At 38.9% G+C, this 17,500-nt stretch overlaps 1 protein-coding gene and 1 long non-coding RNA gene across 2 annotated transcripts in view; both read left to right on the top strand.

Annotated features, from left to right (window-relative positions):
* The window catches only part of LOC135110786 (uncharacterized), a 9,907-nt gene extending 4,778 nt beyond the window's left edge, over positions 1-5,129 (top strand). Inside the window, exons 2-3 of the long non-coding RNA XR_010273424.1 lie at positions 854-1,043; positions 4,955-5,129. This is a non-coding gene — a long non-coding RNA (uncharacterized LOC135110786). The remainder of the gene's footprint in view (positions 1-853; positions 1,044-4,954) is intronic.
* A 5,122-nt stretch (positions 5,130-10,251) lies between these two features.
* On the top strand, positions 10,252-17,294 carry LOC135110663 (valine--tRNA ligase-like). The gene is made up of 7 exons (XM_064023249.1): positions 10,252-11,071; positions 11,431-11,547; positions 11,753-12,005; positions 12,431-12,538; positions 12,906-13,041; positions 14,670-14,817; positions 15,020-17,294. The coding sequence occupies exons 1-7, from the start codon at positions 11,064-11,066 to the stop codon at positions 15,099-15,101; spliced, it is 852 nt and encodes a 283-aa protein (XP_063879319.1). The 5' UTR covers positions 10,252-11,063; the 3' UTR covers positions 15,102-17,294.
* The last annotated feature ends 206 nt before the right edge of the window (positions 17,295-17,500 follow it).

Here is a 17,500-nt window from a genome sequence, read left to right as displayed (position 1 = left end):
CAAAGAGGCTGAAGACACTCACTTAGTTAGAGGAGTTGATGAGATGAAAAGCTTTTGATTCCACCCTGTCTAGAAGAAAAGTATGAGTGGAACTCCCCTAGACATGTGAAGCGTTCTCCATACATATGGGCAGACAAGGCCCCTGTACAGTTAGCAGCTGGTGGAGTGAGATTAACTGGCAGAGAACTTGGAATGTTTAACTTAATAGAAGCTGTTTTAGCTAGAGATGAAATGTGAAGTTTCTGGTTTAGATTATAAATAAAGGACAGACTGAGGATGTTCATTGTAGAAGAGGGGGACAGTTGAGTGTTACTGAAGACGACAGGATACTTGTCTGCAAGCTTGTGTTGATTTGATAGATGGAGGAATTGAGTTTTGAGGCATTGAACAATACTAAGTTTGCTCTGCACCAATCACAAATTTTAGAGATGAGAAGTGAGGCGTTCTGTGGCTTCCCTGCGTCAACTGTTCACTTCCTCAAAGGGATTACAGTGTTGTATGTGTGGAAACGTGTGGCTAACTAGACTGTTTTTAAAACTTCACAAGCCATAACATTTTTTCTTATATCATGTAGCATGGTGGTGCATCTTCAAAGTCTTTGGGAGATGTTACTTCTATGAAAATTGAAAGTTAGTTTTTATGACTCCCATAAAATTCAGCTTGTTGGTTCAGTTAGGTTAGGTTGTCTTTATATTAATTTCTGGTAGAATATCACCAGTTCTGTTAGGGAATAACATGAAGCGAGTCTTGTTGCTAGTGATTTAGAGCTTGACATGTTCAAACATTCTTCCCTCATAAGCTTACTAGACAACTGTGCATCTTCACTTTACTCAGTCAAAACTTCAAATTACAGAACAAAACAAGAAGCAAGAACAATTAAGATGAACACTAGCCACACCACAGAACTGTTACTGCTGGGACCACCACCATCACCACCACCACCACCACCACCCTGCCAAGTGGACACCCCAGTGTGAGCGGAGCCATCAACACCAGCCTGAGGACTAATTGCTTATGTACCAGAGGAGTGTGACAGTCTACCAGTAAGTATCAATAAATATTTCTGCTGCTAATGATGTGTAAATGAGGATTATCTCTCATTAAAACTAAAAAGATTTAATTTATCACCTTCATTACAACTTTGAAGAGCCACACAGATCATTAGCAGTATTCTCTTCACTGTTTTTCCTGTTCGTAATGTAGGAATCTTGTTCATCTGTCACTAGAACCACAAAAACACCCTTCAAAACCCTTGCCACATCCAGCAGGACCTATTTAGTGTAGCAGAGGTGAAGTGCCACACCTTTGCTATGGTCAAGGGACTCTAGTGGAGGTAACATTGGTTGTCAAGGGTGTTCATACTGAAAGCTTCTACTGCCAAAAACATCAACATATCTTTTTTTTTTTTTTATGTAGGAGTGACACTGGCCAAGGGCAACAAAAATCTAATAAAAAAAAATGTCCACTGAGATGGCAGTCCCATAAAAGGGTCAAAGCAGTGGTCAAAAATTGAAGGATAAGTGTCTTGAAACCTTCCTCTTGAAGGAATTCAAGTCATAGGAAGGTGGAAATACAGAAGCAGGCAGGGAGTTCCAGAGTTTACCAGAGAAAGGGATGAATGATTGAGAATACTGGTTAACTCTTGCATTAGAGAGGTGGAAAGAATAGGGATGAGAGAAGACAGGGTGGAATCAAAAGATTTTCATCTCATCAACTCCTCTCCTCTAACTGAGTGTCTTCAGCCTCTCTCTCACTGCTGCAGTATTGCATCTCTAGCTGTCTTCTACCGCTATTTTCATGCTAACTGCTCTTGTGATCTTGCTAACTGCATGCCTCCCCTCCTCCCGCGGCCTCGCTGCACAAGACTTTCTTCTTTCTCTCACCCCTATTCTGTCCACCTCTCTAATGCAAGAGTTAACCAGTATTCTCAATCATTCATCCCTTTCTCTGGTAAACTCTGGAACTCCCTGCCTGCTTTTGTATTTCCACCTTCCTATGACTTGAATTCCTTCAAGAGGGAGGTTTCAAGACACTTATTCATCAATTTTTGACCACTGCTTTGACCCTTTTATGGGACTGACATTTCAGTGGGCATTTTTTTTATTGGATTTTTGTTGCCCTTTGCCAGTGTCACTCCTACTTAAAAAAAAAGGCCCTTGTACAGAGTTAGCAGCTGGGGGGGGTGAGAAAAACTGGCAGAGATATCTCAGAATGCCTAACTTCATAGAAGCTGTTTTAGCTAGAGATGAGATGTGAAGTTTCCAGTTCAGATTATAAGTAAAGGACAGACCGAGGATGTTCAGTGTGGAAGAGGGGGACAGTTGAGTGTCATTGAAGAAGAGGGGATAGTTGTCTGGAAGGTTGTGTTGAGTTGATAGATGGAGAATTGAGTTTTTGAGGCATTAAACAATACCAAGTTTGCTCTGCCCCAATCAGAAATTTTAGAAAGATCAGAAGTCAGGCATCCTGTGGCTTCCCTGCATGAAATGTTTACTTACTGTAGGCTTGGACGTCTATGAAAAGACATGGAAAAGTGCAGGGTGGTATCATCAGTGTAGGAGTGGATAGGACAGGAAGTTTGGTTTAGAAGGTCATTGATGAATAATAAGAAGAAAGTGGGTGACAGGACAGAACCCTGAGGAACACCACTGTTAATAGATTTAGGAGAAGAACAGTGACTGTCTACCACAGCAGCAATAGAACGGTCACAAAGGAAACTTGAGATGAAGTTACAGAGAGAAGGATAGAAACCGTAGGAGGGTAGTTTGGAAATGAAAGCTTTGTGCCAGACTCTATCAAAAGCTTTTGTTATGTCCAAGGCAACAGCAAAAGTTTCACCAAAATCTCTAAAAGAGGATGACCAAGACTCAGTAAGGAAAGCCAGAAGATCACCAGTAGAGCGGCCTTGACGGAACCCATACTGGCGTTCAGATAGAAGGTTGTGAAGTGATAGATTTTTAACAATCTTCCTGTTGAGGATAGATTCAAAAACTTTAGATAGGCAGGAAATTAAAGCAATAGGACGGTAGTTTGAGGGATTAGAACGGTCACCCTTTTTAGGAACAGGTTGAATGTAGGCAAACTTCCAGCAAGAAGGAAAGGTAGATGTTGACAGACACAGCTGAAAGAGTTTGACTAGGCAAGGTGCAAGCACAGAGGCACAGTTTTGGAGAACAATAGGAGGGACCCCATCAGGTCCATAAGCCTTAGAAATAGATGTGATGGCATTGGTGCCTTCTGGTTGAAATAAAGGAGGGGAAGAAGAAGAAGCAAAGTTATTGGAGATATTTTTTGGCTAGATGCCAGAAGTCACGAGGGGAGTTAGATCTTGAAAGATTTTGACACTTTCTGTTAATGAAGGAGTTTTTGGCTGGTTGGAGAACTGACTTGGCATGGTTCCAGCCAGAAATATAAAGTGCATGAGATTCTGCTGATGGAAGGCTTATATATATATATATATATATATATATATATATATATATATATATATATATATATATATATATATATATATATATATATATATATATATATATATATATATATATATATATATGATTCAATCTTTTATGAAAACACACAAGACAAATTTCATGTATGTTACGTGACCAATAAATAAATATTATTATTATTATTATTATTAAAAGTTTCACCAAAATCTCTAAAAGAGGATGACCAAGACTCAAGCTTTTGATAGAGTCTGGCACAAAGCTTTGATTTCCAAACTATCCTCCTACGGTTTCTATCCTTCTCTATGTAACTTCATCTCAAGTTTCCTTTGTGACCGCTCTATTGCTGCTGTGGTAGACGGTCACTGTTCTTCTCCTAAATCTATTAACAGTGGTGTTCCTCAGGGTTCTGTCCTGTCACCCACTCTCTTCTTATTATTCATTAATGATCTTCTAAACCAAACTTCTTGTCCTATCCACTCCTACGCTGATGATACCACCCTGCACTTTTCCACGTCTTTTCATAGACGTGCAACCCTTCAGGAGGTAAACATATCACGCAGGGAAGCCACAGAACGCCTGACTTCTGATCTTTCTAAAATTTCTGATTGGGGCAGAGCAAACTTGGTATTGTTCAATGCCTCAAAAACTCAATTCCTCCATCTATCAGCTCAACACAACCTTCCAGACAACTATCCCCTCTTCTTCAGTGACACTCACCTGTCCCCCTCTTCTACACTGAACATCCTTGCTCTGTCCTTTACTTAAAATCTGAACTGGAAACTTCATATCTCATCTCTAGCTAAAACAGCTTCTATGAAGTTAGGTGTTCTGAGATGTCTCTGCCAGTTTTTCTCACCCCCCCAGCTGCTAACTCTGTACAAGGGCCTTATATGGAGTATGCTTCACATGTCTGGGGGGGTTCCACTCATACTGCTCTTCTAGACAGGGTGGAATCAAAAGCTTTTCGTCTCATCAACTCCTCTCCTCTAACTGAGTGTCTTCAGCCTCTCTATCACCGCCGCAATGTTGCATCTCTAGCTGTCTTCTACCGCTATTTTCATGCTAACTGCTCTTCTGATCTTGCTAACTGCATGCCTCCCCTCCTTCTGCGGCCTCACTGCACAAGACTTTCTTCTTTCTCTCACCCCTATTCTGTCCACCTCTCTAATGCAAGAGTTAACCAGTATTCTCAGTCATTCATCCCTTTCTCTGGTAAACTCTGGAACTCCCTGCCTGCTTCTGTATTTCTACCTTCCTACAACTTGAATTCCTTCAAGAGGGAGGTTTCAAGACGCTCATCCACCAATTTTTGACCACTGCTTTGACCCTTTTATGGGACTGGCATTTCAGTGGGCATTTTTTTTTTTTATTAGATTTTTGTTGCCCTTGGCCAGTGTCACTCCTACATAAAAAAATATATATATATATATTTATATATAAGGAAGGGCAGGGTGGGTGGAGGAAATATGACCAACTCTTCTAATTTTCCCTCTTATTTGCAGATACCTTGGAAGGAAGGTGATGGTGAGGAACAGTGAAGGAAGGTGATGGAGCAGAAACAGGCCCACACCATCGTGGAATGTGCTGCAAATAATCTTGGTTACCGGCAAAGTAAAGAGATAGAGATAGATAGATACAAAGAAAGATAGATAATTATTAGTAAGAGATAGATAGAGAGAATAATCTTGGTTACCGGCAAAGTAAAGAGATAGAGATAGATAGATACAAAGAAAGATAGATAATTATTAGTAAGAGATAGATAGAGAGAATAATCTTGGTTACCGGCAAAGTAAAGAGATAGAGATAGATAGATACAAAGAAAGATAGATAATTATTAGTAAGAGATAGATAGATAATTATAAGTAAGAGTGAGATTAAGATAGATAGATAATTATTATTATGAGTGCTACATTATTATATTATTATTATTATATTATTATTTTATTTGTGTGTGTGTGTGTGTGTGTGTGTTTTCTCTTTTCAGAAGTGTGTTTGGAATGCAAGAAATATACAAGACCACAGAAGATTCTATAGTGGTGGTGGTAGTAGTAATAGTAGTAGTAGTAGTAGTAGTAGTAGTAGTAGTAGTAGTAATTTATCAATATACAGGGCATTATAGAAACAATGAATGTAGTTAGGGTGGTGTTGGTGGTGGTGTTGGTGGTGGTGGTTTCCTACTACTGGCTTTAACAAATATATTAACATAATAACAAATATACTAACATAAATATTTATTATTTTTCTTTTACAGCTTATTTGATGTTTTATTTAATTATTTTTTTGGTGGGAGGGAAAATAATCTTTTTTGCAAATTTATTGATAAATTGCATGTTTTATTTATATATTAAGTTTATTGATGTTACATTTTGCAGTTTTGTTAATATTTTTTTTGGTGTGTGTTTTAATAATGCTGTTTTTTTTTTGGTAAGGGTTCCCACAGGTGTCCGCAAGAGAGAAGAGGAACATTTCACACTCAGTCAAGAATGAAGACTTCTGCTGCATATTATTTTTTTTGGTGTGTATTTTAATAATGCTGTTTTTTTTTTTTTTTTTTGGTAAGGGTTCCCACAGGTGTCCGCAAGAGAGAAGAGAAACATTTCACTCTCAGCCAAGAGTGAAGACTTCTGCTTCAGTCATCTAGGTCTCTTTAATGTAAATGTATCTAAGAAGCACCAGCAGACAATGAAATAAATGTGTTGTTTGTGTTTTAACTGTTGTTGTCGTAATGCTTCCTCTGACGTGGGAGGTTCGCCCTCCGGCAGTGTTATTGTTGCCAGGGTTTTTTTTTTTTTTTGTTGTGAATTGTTGCCTTGATGGTCATTTTGTTTGCATGGTGGTGTTGTCGGTGAGGCCATCTGGTCAGGATAGGCAAGGTTGTCTTCTGTTACTCAGACTGATGGCAGCCTTTTCTTTATAGGCAATGCACGCATAGCCATGTTTTCTCAACGGGTCCTTTTCTTCCAGGCTGCCATGGGAGGACGGCTGTGGTCTGCTGTCTGTTTCCACTTGCTGCGGCAACGCGGGAGCCACAGGTATAAGGTACACCGGTCGAGTTGACCACTCGACTGGTCAGGTTTAGTTTAGGTGTGATATATATATTTTTTTTATATATATATATATATGTCTTAGCTACATGCTTGTTAGGATGTATAATGCACCTTCGGGTGCACTTTTTTCCCTTTTCTCTCCCAGAAAGAAGATGTTCCGGGTTCCTGGTTGCAGAAGAAGAAGATGTCGCCGCCGGTATGCCAGTCGGACTAGCCATCCGACTGGCAGGTATGATTTTTTTTTTGGTAGGATCGCGTAATGTATATGTATATATTTCCGGATATATGCATATATATAGTGATCCATATATTTTTTTTGATGCATATATTTTGATATACGTCCTTAAGACGTATATCTGATGTGTGTATCAATTATTTATTTATGTCTTAGCTACCTTAACCCGTTAGGCTTGTGGCGCCGCTGTGCGCACCTTTCTTCTCTCTCTCAGCTAGTGTGTGGCAGGCGCGAGGGGAGATGGAGAGGGAAGGCGCGATGGCAGCGAAGGCGCGATTGCAGTAGTAGCAGCAACAGGTAAGCCGGTCGGCCTGGTCAGCCGATCGGCTTGGTTTAGGATAGGATTGATGATATAATATTTATTTCATTTCATTTCATGTATGTCTTAGCTACATTTATGTCAGGATGTATAATGCACCTAGAGTGCGCCCTTTTTTCTCCCTTTTCTCTCCCAGAAAGAAGATGTTCCAGCGGCAGCGGGCCGGTCGGGTTGGCAACCCTGCCGGCGGGGGGTTAGATAATTATTAATAAATGTATGTGTATGTATATATATGTATTATTTATAATACTTATATATGTATACATTTTTGCTTTAGTGGGATTATATAACTTGTGTATATATATATATCATGTTTATATATATATAGACTTTGCATTAGATGATTAAATAATTTGTGTATATTATATACCTATATATATGTATATTTTTTCAATATACATAATATATGTTAAATATACATTGTCTAGGATTGATATATTTAGCTTTTATAAATATATCAGAGTATATATATACCTATATATATGTATATTTTTTTAATATATGTAATATATATGTTATATATACATTTTCTAGGATTGATTGATATATTTAGCTTTTTATAAATATATCAGAGTATATATATACCTATATATATGTATATTTTTTTAATATATGTAATATATATGTTATATATACAGTCTAGGATTGATATTATATATTTAGCTTTTGCAGCTGTTGTGATGTGCAGGTGTATGCCTGGAGTGTACATCTGCATGTTGTGACAGTTTTTAACTCAGGATTTAGCTATGTATTGTCAGCTCTTGCAGCTTTCTAGGATGCACAGGTGTATGCCATGTGTGTACATCTGTAAGTCCTAGCGATCTGTATTCTGACTTAGGATTTTTATATATTTAGCTATTTTACCTGCTAGGCCATGCATGTCTAATGCACCTTGTGTGCCCAGTTCCTTCCCCTTTCTTTAGTTCTGGCGGGGGACCTGGGTGGACAGCGGCAGGCCCGGTCGTTCCCTCGTGGGGCCGTGGTGGGAGTGACCGTCAGGAAGCTTCCATTACGGTAATTGTTTTCTCTTTTTGTACTAAATTTAGTTATATTTACGTTAACTTGATATTCATGTTTATTCATTCGTTGCTGTGGTCAGTGTTTGTGGCGTGTGGTTTTGTCTGTTTTTACCAGTATTTCACACTTTTTTCTCCGCATCAATACCCATTCTAGTTTTATTATCTGGGGTCTTTCAAAGTTTTTATTTTTTATTTGTATGTATTTGTTTGGTTTTATGAATGTTTGTTTATTTTTTGGTATCAGCTGTGTATTTTTAGTATTACAAATGTACTTTTGGTGTCATTATTGTACTTTTGGTGTCCTATGTTTTTTTTTTTTTTTTTGGTGGCTTTTACAAGTATATGTATTTTATCATTTTTTAAATATTTCTTTTGGTTTTGTGAATATTTTCTTGGTTCTGTGAATATTTTTGTTGTTTTATAATTTTACAAGTATTTTAGGGATTTACGAATATTTTGGTTTTATTTATTTATTTTTTTTGGTTTTATGAATTTTTTAGTTTTACGATTTTTATTATTATTATTATTATTATTATTATTATTATTACTATTATTATTATTATTATTATTATTATTATTATTACGATTATTTTAATTTTACAATTTTACAATTTTTTTGGATTCACGTATATTTTTTTTATCTTTACGGATATTTTTTTGGGTTTATGAATATTTTTTGGTTACGATTATTTGTTTTAGTTTTATGATTTTACAATTTTTTTGGATTCACGAATATTTTTTCTTATCTTTACGGATATTTTTTTGGTTTTATGAATATTTTTTTGGGTTTTATGGTTATTTATTTTAGTTTTACGATTTTACGATTTTTTTTACTTCCACGGATTTTTTTGGGGTTTTATGTATATTTTTTATTTTACGTATTTTTTTGGTTTACGTATTTTTTTTTTTGGTTTTACGTATTTTGCTTTTACAGATTTTTTCTTTTACGGATTTTTTTGGTTTAGGATTTACGGATATTTTTTTTTGGTTTGCGGATGTGCGTATTTTTTTCCATTTGCGTATATACAATTTCTTGGGTTTACGTACATATAATGTTTTGGGTTTACGTAATTGTTTTTGCGTTTTGGTTTTTTGTTTGAAATGGTTCTTTTAAGGAATTGACTTATTAAATTTTTTGGTTGCTTTTTATTTATTCTTATGTGTTTTTCTCTTGTTTTTTATTTAGTCTTCACTCTTATATGTTTTGGTTTATTTTTCACTATTTTTTGGTTTAATTATTACTGAAGAGGGTATGAATTTTGGATATTGGTTCCCCTTTTTGGGGTTTTACGTATATTTTTTATTTTACGTATTTTTTTGGTTTACGTATTTTTTTTTTGGTTTTACGTATTTTGCTTTTACGGATTTTTTTTCTTTTACGGATTTTTTTGGTTTAGGATTTACGGATATTTTTTTTTGGTTTGCGGAGGTGCGTATTTTTTTCCATTTGCGTATATACAATTTCTTGGGTTTATGTACATATAATGTTTTGGGTTTACGTAATTGTTTTTGCGTTTTGGTTTACATATATTTGAGTTTTTTGTTTGAAATGGTTCTTTTAAGGAATTGACTTTTATTACATTTTTTGGCTGCTTTTTATTTATTCTTATGTGTTTTTCTCTTGTTTTTTATTTAGTCTTTACTCTTATATGTTTTGGTTTATTTTTCACTATTTTTTGGTTTAATTATTACTGAAGAGGGTATGAATTTTGGATATATTCGTTCCCTTATGCACTGGTTTAGTACATTTCTGCACAACCTCTCAACCTGGCGACAATGAGTGAGGTGGCGCCTCATGACACCCTCGCCTGTGAGCGAATAATACCTTGCTTGAAAAAAAGGGGGGACCAGGAGCCACAGAGAGAGAGAGAGAGAGAGAGAGAGAGAGAGAGAGTATGCGTGAAGGACTGTGTAATATATATTTTATTTATTTATTTTTCACTTTAGGTTAGTGAGTGTGTCTGTTCATCCAATCTGTGCAACTTGACCATCCATCCAGTCAGTCTGTCAGTCACACATCCAGTCTGCTCACTGTCACCCATCCCATCACCCACTCACCCAGTCACTCACACATCCCATCACCCACACACCCATCTCATCACAGGGTAGGGAAATTCATAGGTAAATGGCACAGACCGTTAAGAATCTAATTTAAATCACAGAAAGATGCTCTGGCAGTTGTCTGGAGGCTGGCTAAGGATGAGCTAACAGATATTAACTCACTGAAGAGGAGAGGGAAGAGTTAACTAACTGAGGATGTAGAGGCAATAGATGAGGGTAAGAACAATAGCAGGAGATATTGTAGTGGAGAGTTTTGGACAAGAAAGTGAGGAAGTGGTACCTGAACATGAGGGAGGGCTGGAAAACAGTGAAGGAGAAAGAAGCCCTATGGAGTGTGATGCAGAATAATATTAATAGCCTCATCTTGGGATTAAGCCAAATGTTTATCCTGATGAGTCTGGATATAATTCACCTTACAGAAATAAAATTGTGATGAGTTACAAGTAGAGAACATTGAACAAAATAGATACAACTTATGAAAAAGATCAAACAAGAAAGGAGTGATGTTTTTAGTTAAGGAAAGCTTCAAAGTGGCTGGATACAATGTGATGATGGACTAGCAGATGCATTAATAATTAGAGTCCAAAATATACCAGGCAAAAAGACGATTCAAAGTAACTGACATACCAAGCAATTAATTAGGGAAATCAGTCTTTGTTGACTCTTCCAAAGCCTTTCAGTTTGTCGACCTCAGTATACTGTTAGGAAAAAGAGCGATATTAAGACATGAGGTATAAGCACTCCTGATTCAAAGGCTATTTGACTGATAGTGTGTGTGTGTGTCCTAAATTTTTCTTATCGTATGACATAATTATAGTTTTAGATCCTCATCAGTCACTGCTACATCTTGCAACCAGTATTTGGAGAACACAGTGAGAATAATTGAGGGTGGTTGCATCACCCTCAATCACGATCTACAAAACTCAAACGATGACCAAGTAAGTGCTCAAGTAATGTTCAGTGTGTATGTGTGTGCAGGAGTGGTCTTGCGATCATGTGCATTGTGTGTTTTTCATTATTATTATTACTATTATTATTATTACTATTATTGTTATTATTATTATTATTATTATTATTACTATTATTGTTATTATTATTATTAGTAGTAGTAGTAGTAATAGTAATATTGTATCACGGTATTTTATAATAGAGCCTCAACTTATACTAGTCTTGCCTGAAAATCTCTCGTTTTCTATCATTCTCCCATCCTGCAGGCCTGAGCCCAGACAGAGACCCAGAGAAATGTAAACAAACGCAGAGTCAGACTTGATATACGGGTGAATTTGTTGCTTTTTAGAGGGGCAATGGATCTGTACATGAGTGAGGTGGCGAGGGGCGTGGCCAGGGGGCGGCTAGCAGCGTGTGCCACCAGGGAAATGTGTATGAACATAAAAAAAGGCGCCTGTCAAGAAAGGTGAGGCCGGCTGCAGCTTTTTATTTTTATTTATTTGTTTCCATCAGGTTAGGTTTATATTAATTCAGTTAGGTTAGGTTAAGTTAGGTTAAGTCTCTCTCTCTCTCTCTCTCTCTCTCTCTCTCTCTCTCTCTCTCTCTCTCTCTCTCTCTCTCTCTCTCTCTCTCTCTCTCTCTCTTGCTTGCTTACTTTCATGTCTACACAGGTTCGTTCGGTGCAAGGAGTTGGCACAGGAGGTGTCTGAGGCTGTGCAGAGCGGCCGTCTGAACCTGGTGCCACAGCTGCACAGGAGGGCATGGCATAGCTGGCTGGACAACATCACAGACTGGTGTGTCTCCCAGCAACTCTGGTGGGGCCACAGAATGCCAGTGTACCACATCACTGCAGCAGACGGCCGGGAGGTGTGGGTGGCAGCTGCTCGGAGGAAGATGCAAGGCGGAAGGCTGTGCAGAAGGAAGGTACGTGTGTTTACCTAGTGTTAGTTTGGATGGTCTGATATATGGCAGAAATGTTTACTTTTTATTGTTTTTCCTTCAGTTGATATGCATTCTTTGTGGTCCTGTTCTCTGTTATTGATCTTGTTTTTGTTCCTTTGTCTTATGTGTTATCAGAAACTCAGGTAACTAATTGTAGGTGTGTAATTAGTCCATATTTTCATTGGTATATAACTAAAATATCTGTTAATACTGTAAACTCTAGCATTACTAATTGTTTGATAAAAAGATGGAGATTTCAGAAGGCTAGTAATGTTTATAGATGCTGATAGATTGAAAGAACTGACTACCTGTGTGTTACCTCTCCTTCCTCTTACGTAGTTTGATATTAATTGTTACCAGTATTGCCTGTGTTATATCACCTATGTTATATCACCCTCCCTCCCCAGACTGTGCTGCTGCATGGCCTCCTGTGTGATGGTGGCGGCCACAAGACATCCAAGTCCTGGGGCAATGTGATAAACCCCCTGGATGTGATCAGTGGGGCGTCCCTGGAGGTGCGTGACTTGCTGGTGCTGGAGTGTGTTCTGTACTGATGTTCATTGGGTGTGGTGAGCAGTATCTGGACAGCAGTTGATACATGAATATTTGTGAAAGCTTCTTAGCAAGTGTATTTTTTTGAACGGAGCACTGTAGAGAGAGAGAGAGAGAGAGAGATTTTTAGATGTGATGGCAAAAATTGTGTTTATAATTCTGTTTTCTCTGTTTTCTCCCTTTCTTTGTCTTTTCATCTCTTCTCTTTTCTTCCTTTTCCTCTTCTCTGCTTCCATTTTCCTGCTCATCTGTTTTCTCTTCTGTTTTTCACCACATTTCATCCCTTCCCTCGTAGCCTCTTGTCCTCTCACCACCCCCTCATGCCCTCAGGTACTGTGTGAGAGGATGGAGGGGAGCCTGAATACAGAAGAGGTACTCACTGGTATCAGGAGGAACTTCCCCACAGGCATCCCAGAGTGTGGAGCTGATGCCCTTTGGTTCACCCTGTGCTCCACCAACTTCAATAGTCAGTGTGGCATAGATAGATGAATGTGTATAACTTTGTGGTGCATTGAGTCTTGTGTGGGGTAACTGGGTTGGTGTATGGATCAATGAATGGAGTAGAGATAAGATTTTGGTGAGTGCTCTTGTAAGATTAGGATAGGAGTGCTTCTCGTCTCAGTCAAGGGCTAAGGTGTTGAGTGTTGATTGAGTGAGGGTGAAAATTGTGTGTTTTGGTATATGTAGGAGATAAGATTTTAATGAGTGCTCTTGTAAAGTTAGGGTAGGAGTGCTTCTCATCTCAATCAAGGGCTAAGGTGTTGTGTGTTGAGTGAGTGAGGGTGAAAATTGTGTTTTTGTTTTGGTATATGTAGGAGATAAGATTTTAGTGAGTGCTCTTGTAAGGTTAGGATAGGAGTGCTTCTCATCTCCATCAAGGGCTAAGGTGTTGAGTGTTGAGTGAGTGTTTAAATATATTTGTAGGAGATAATATTTTAGTGGTTCTCTTTCCCAACAAGGATTAACGCATTGAAAGATTGTTGTGGGTGAGAGTAACGGTGAAAGTTGTGTGCTTTATCTTCGTATATGTAAGAGATAAGCTATAATAAGTGTATTTGTAAGGTTAAGGCAGTAGTGCTTCTCTTCTCCAACAAAGGTTAAGGTGTTGAAAGAGTGTTGTGAGTGAGTGTGAGGTGGGTGTGAAAGCTGTGTGCCTTGCCTTGCTATGCGTTTGTACATCTCTCATAACACTTCCCTGCCAGACCACCTGTGTGTGTGTGTGTGTGTGTGTGTGTGTGTTATATATAAAATATAAATAAATAACTACATTTCTACTCTACTGATGGGAGAAACACGCTTTAAAAAGGCTCTATTTGAAGTGGCACAGATTTTTAAGGATGTTTTTTATGGTTTTAGTGACAAATTAACAACATTCCTACATTACTAACAGGAGAAACACTCACGAAAACCTCTGCTAATCATCTTTGTGGCCTTTGGAATCAATCGTGAAAGAGAGAGAGAGAGAGAGAGAGAGAGAGAGAGAGAGAGAGAGAGAGAGAGAGAGAGTCAGCTAAACCAATTCAACTTGATATGAGAGAAAATCTAATTATCTTCCATTAACAAAGAACTATCGCCCCAAACATTGAGTGCTGGAGGGTGCGTTCTGCATTGGCAGCTGGCATGAGCGGGTGACAGGAGGCGTGTGAGGCGCATGACAGCTTTAGTGACAAGTTCATGCTGGCAGTGGTGCAATATTATGCCCTCAACACTCTTTCACTTTAAGGGCTTGGAAACCACAGTGCCTTCAGATTTGTGGAGAAGTGTGTGTGTGTGTGTATGTGTGTGTGTGTGTGTGTTTGATAGTTATATTAGTGGTTTAAATCATGCTGTGCTAATATCTATCCCTCTATGAATGTGTGTGTGTGTGTGTGTGTTGACCTATTTGCATGAAACAGGGGAAGAGGGAAGAGGAGGAGAGAAGAGGGGTGCTTGGGAGATGAAAATGTATGTATGTATGTATGTATGTATGTATTAATATTTTCCCTATCATATACAAAAACACCCTTGAAATCCTATATAGAACTTGCCATAGAACACACTCACTCTCTCCCATGTGCCCACTCCCTCTCACCCACCCTCTTGTCTCCCACACAGCTGCACACCCCGTCCTGCAGCCTCAAGGCACTCACCTCTCCTTTTCCAGTCATCGGTGCCTTGCCTCCTTGCAACACCACCACCACCACCACCACTGCTGCCATCACCTACGAGGGGGAGAGACTGTGATGTGGCTGCGGGTGGCTAGGTGAGGCATTGTTCTGGTGTTGTTGGTGTGAGGTGTTGCATTACCTTGAAATTCACAGGCCTTCCACAGCCTTCCCACTGGTCTCCTTGTCCTGTCCTCCTCCACACACCATCCACAGGCCTAACCTAACCAACCTAACCTAACGTAACCTAGCCTAACCTAACTTAACCTAACTTAACCTAACCTAACCTTACACCCACAGGTTCGGAGGCCTCCAGAGAGCTGCCCAAAGTGAAGCTTGTGGTATAGAGGGACAGCTGCTGATTATCAAGCTTATGGAGTGACTGGAGGAAAGTGGGAGGAGCCTGGAAGGAGTGGTGGAGGTACAGTACTTGGAGAAAATCCCTCCACCATGATGACTGGGTGTCTGCTGTACAGGCCACTGACCAATGGTGAGAGAGGGAGAGAGACTGGCTAATGGTGGATGAGAGAGAGAGAGAGAGAGAGAGAGAGAGAGAGAGAGAGAGAGAGAGAGAGAGAGAGAGAGTCATGATAAATAATATTGGGCACAGGCTTCACCACTGGGTCGACTGTGAGGGCCGCGTTCTTCTGCTAGGGAAGTATTGGCTGGTTGGTGGCCGCGGCTGTTCACACACTCTTTCTTGCTGCGGCTGGCATGCTGTTCTGTCCTCTCTTGTTCAGGAATTGCTGTCTGAGGTGTGTGTGTGTGTGCATGTGTGTGTGTAGAAGCCACCATCATCAACCACAGCAGGTGATAATGATGCTTCCTGCTTTCATCCTCATTGGGGCTAGCCAGACCAACTTGGGGCTGTACTGGGGTGACGCTGTGTGCCTCAGGTGGGTCTGGAAGGCTGAGATAGTGAGAAGGTAACAATTTAAAAGGACTAGTGTACACTTAAACCATTACAAACACTATGTAATGCTGGTATACACACACAAACACTGGTTTACACATAGAGACATATATAAACACTTGCTATGGTTTGTATACTCTTAGAAACACACACAAACTCTTAATAAGTCTAGTATACACACAAACTTGTATACAAACACTAGTATATATTTAGAGACACGTCCAAATCTTTGCTAAGTCTGATATAAACACACAAACTCATAAGAGATGTTGGTATATGCTTGGAAATCTATACACACATTAGGTAAGACTAGTATACACAAATCTATACATATATTAGGAATTTATTGAATGATTGAGATGATTAGTATCTCTCTCTCTCTCTCTCTCTCTCTCTCTCTCTCTCTCTCTCTCTCTCTCTCTCTCTCTCTCTCTCTCTCTCTCTCTCTCTCTCTCTCTCTCTCTCTCTCTCTCTCTCTTTCTCTCTCTCATATCCTTTGTCTATCTCAAATTTTCTCTTTTAATCTCTCCCTCTCTGTCTGTCTGTCTGTCTGTCTGTCTGTCTGTCTGTCCCACACCTCAATACACCCTTCCTGTCTTCATACACTTTAGTACACCCTTCCTGTCTGCCCCTGGACCTTAATACACCCTGTATCACCCCTGCATCTCATTAAACTATCCCTATTTCTCCTTCACCTCAATAAACCCTGTCTAATTTCCCTGTCTAGCTGTTTGTCTCATCTTATTACACCCTGTCTCTCCCTGCTTCTTGTTGCACCCTTCCTTTCCCCTACTCCTCAATACTCCCTTCCCACCCTGTGTCATGTGTATATATTTAAATATTTATATTCATTTGTGGCATTCTTCATGTGTTTTTGGAGTGTTTTGGGGTGTTTGGGTGTGTTTTGGATGAGTTTTGGGGTGTTTTGGGTGTCTTTTGGGGTGTTTGGGTCAGTTTTGGGTGTGTTTTGGGGTGTTTTGGGGTGTTTGGGTCAGTTTTGGGTGTGTTTTGGGGTGTTTTGGAGTGTTTTGGTGTGTTTTGGGGTGTTTTGGTCAGTTTTGGGTGTGTTTTTGGGTGTGTTTTTGTCAGTTTTGAGTGTGTTTTGGGGTGTTTTGGTCAGTTTTGATGAGTTTGGGTGTGTTTTGGGGTATTTTAAGTGTTTTTTTTTGGGTATTTTAAAGGAGTTTGGGTGTGTTTTGGGTGGCTAGGGATGTGCTGCGGGTGGATAAGGCTGTTTCTGGGTGTTTAAGTGGGTGTGGATGCGTTTTGGGGTGTAGAGAGATAGACGTGATGTGTGCAAGGTGTCTCAGTCCCTGGATGGGTGTAGCAGTGTGTGGTGGTGCTGTCTGTGTCTCGTGGTGTGGGAGTGCATGTAAAGGAACAGATAATTTAAGACAGTTTATCATATTTAATTATTTTGTTTATTAATTTATTTACTATTATCATTATTTTTTATTGTTTTTAAAGGGGGGTTAATTTTTACGTTCATCTTTGTGTTCGGGAGTGGTTAGTGGTGCTATTGACAAATAAAAGAAAAACAGGGAGATCGTTTTATTTTTTAGTGTGGAAATTGTTGCAGTTTGTCAGGTGTTGATTGGTGTTGAGAGTCGCAGGTCCCGTCTCGCCCTCTGTCATAAAATAAACAATAAAGGGTTGATTTTCGCTGATAGTTTATTTCCTCTTAACGTAAACATGTAATGATATAGTTTTGTCTTTGTCTCCTGATGGTATGGCACTTTTGGCTAATATTTAACTAATTATATTCATGTCATTATCTGAATAACTAATAACAGTTCACTATCCTGCATGTACTGTCAAGTCTATCGAAACATCAGCACATCAATAAATACATAAATACATAATAATAT

Source organism: Scylla paramamosain, chromosome 20, assembly GCF_035594125.1.
Source record: "Scylla paramamosain isolate STU-SP2022 chromosome 20, ASM3559412v1, whole genome shotgun sequence".
NCBI lineage: Eukaryota > Metazoa > Arthropoda > Malacostraca > Decapoda > Portunidae > Scylla > Scylla paramamosain.
The sequence above is the reverse complement of the archived record's forward strand: the minus strand, read 5'-3'. Positions and strand labels throughout refer to the sequence as shown.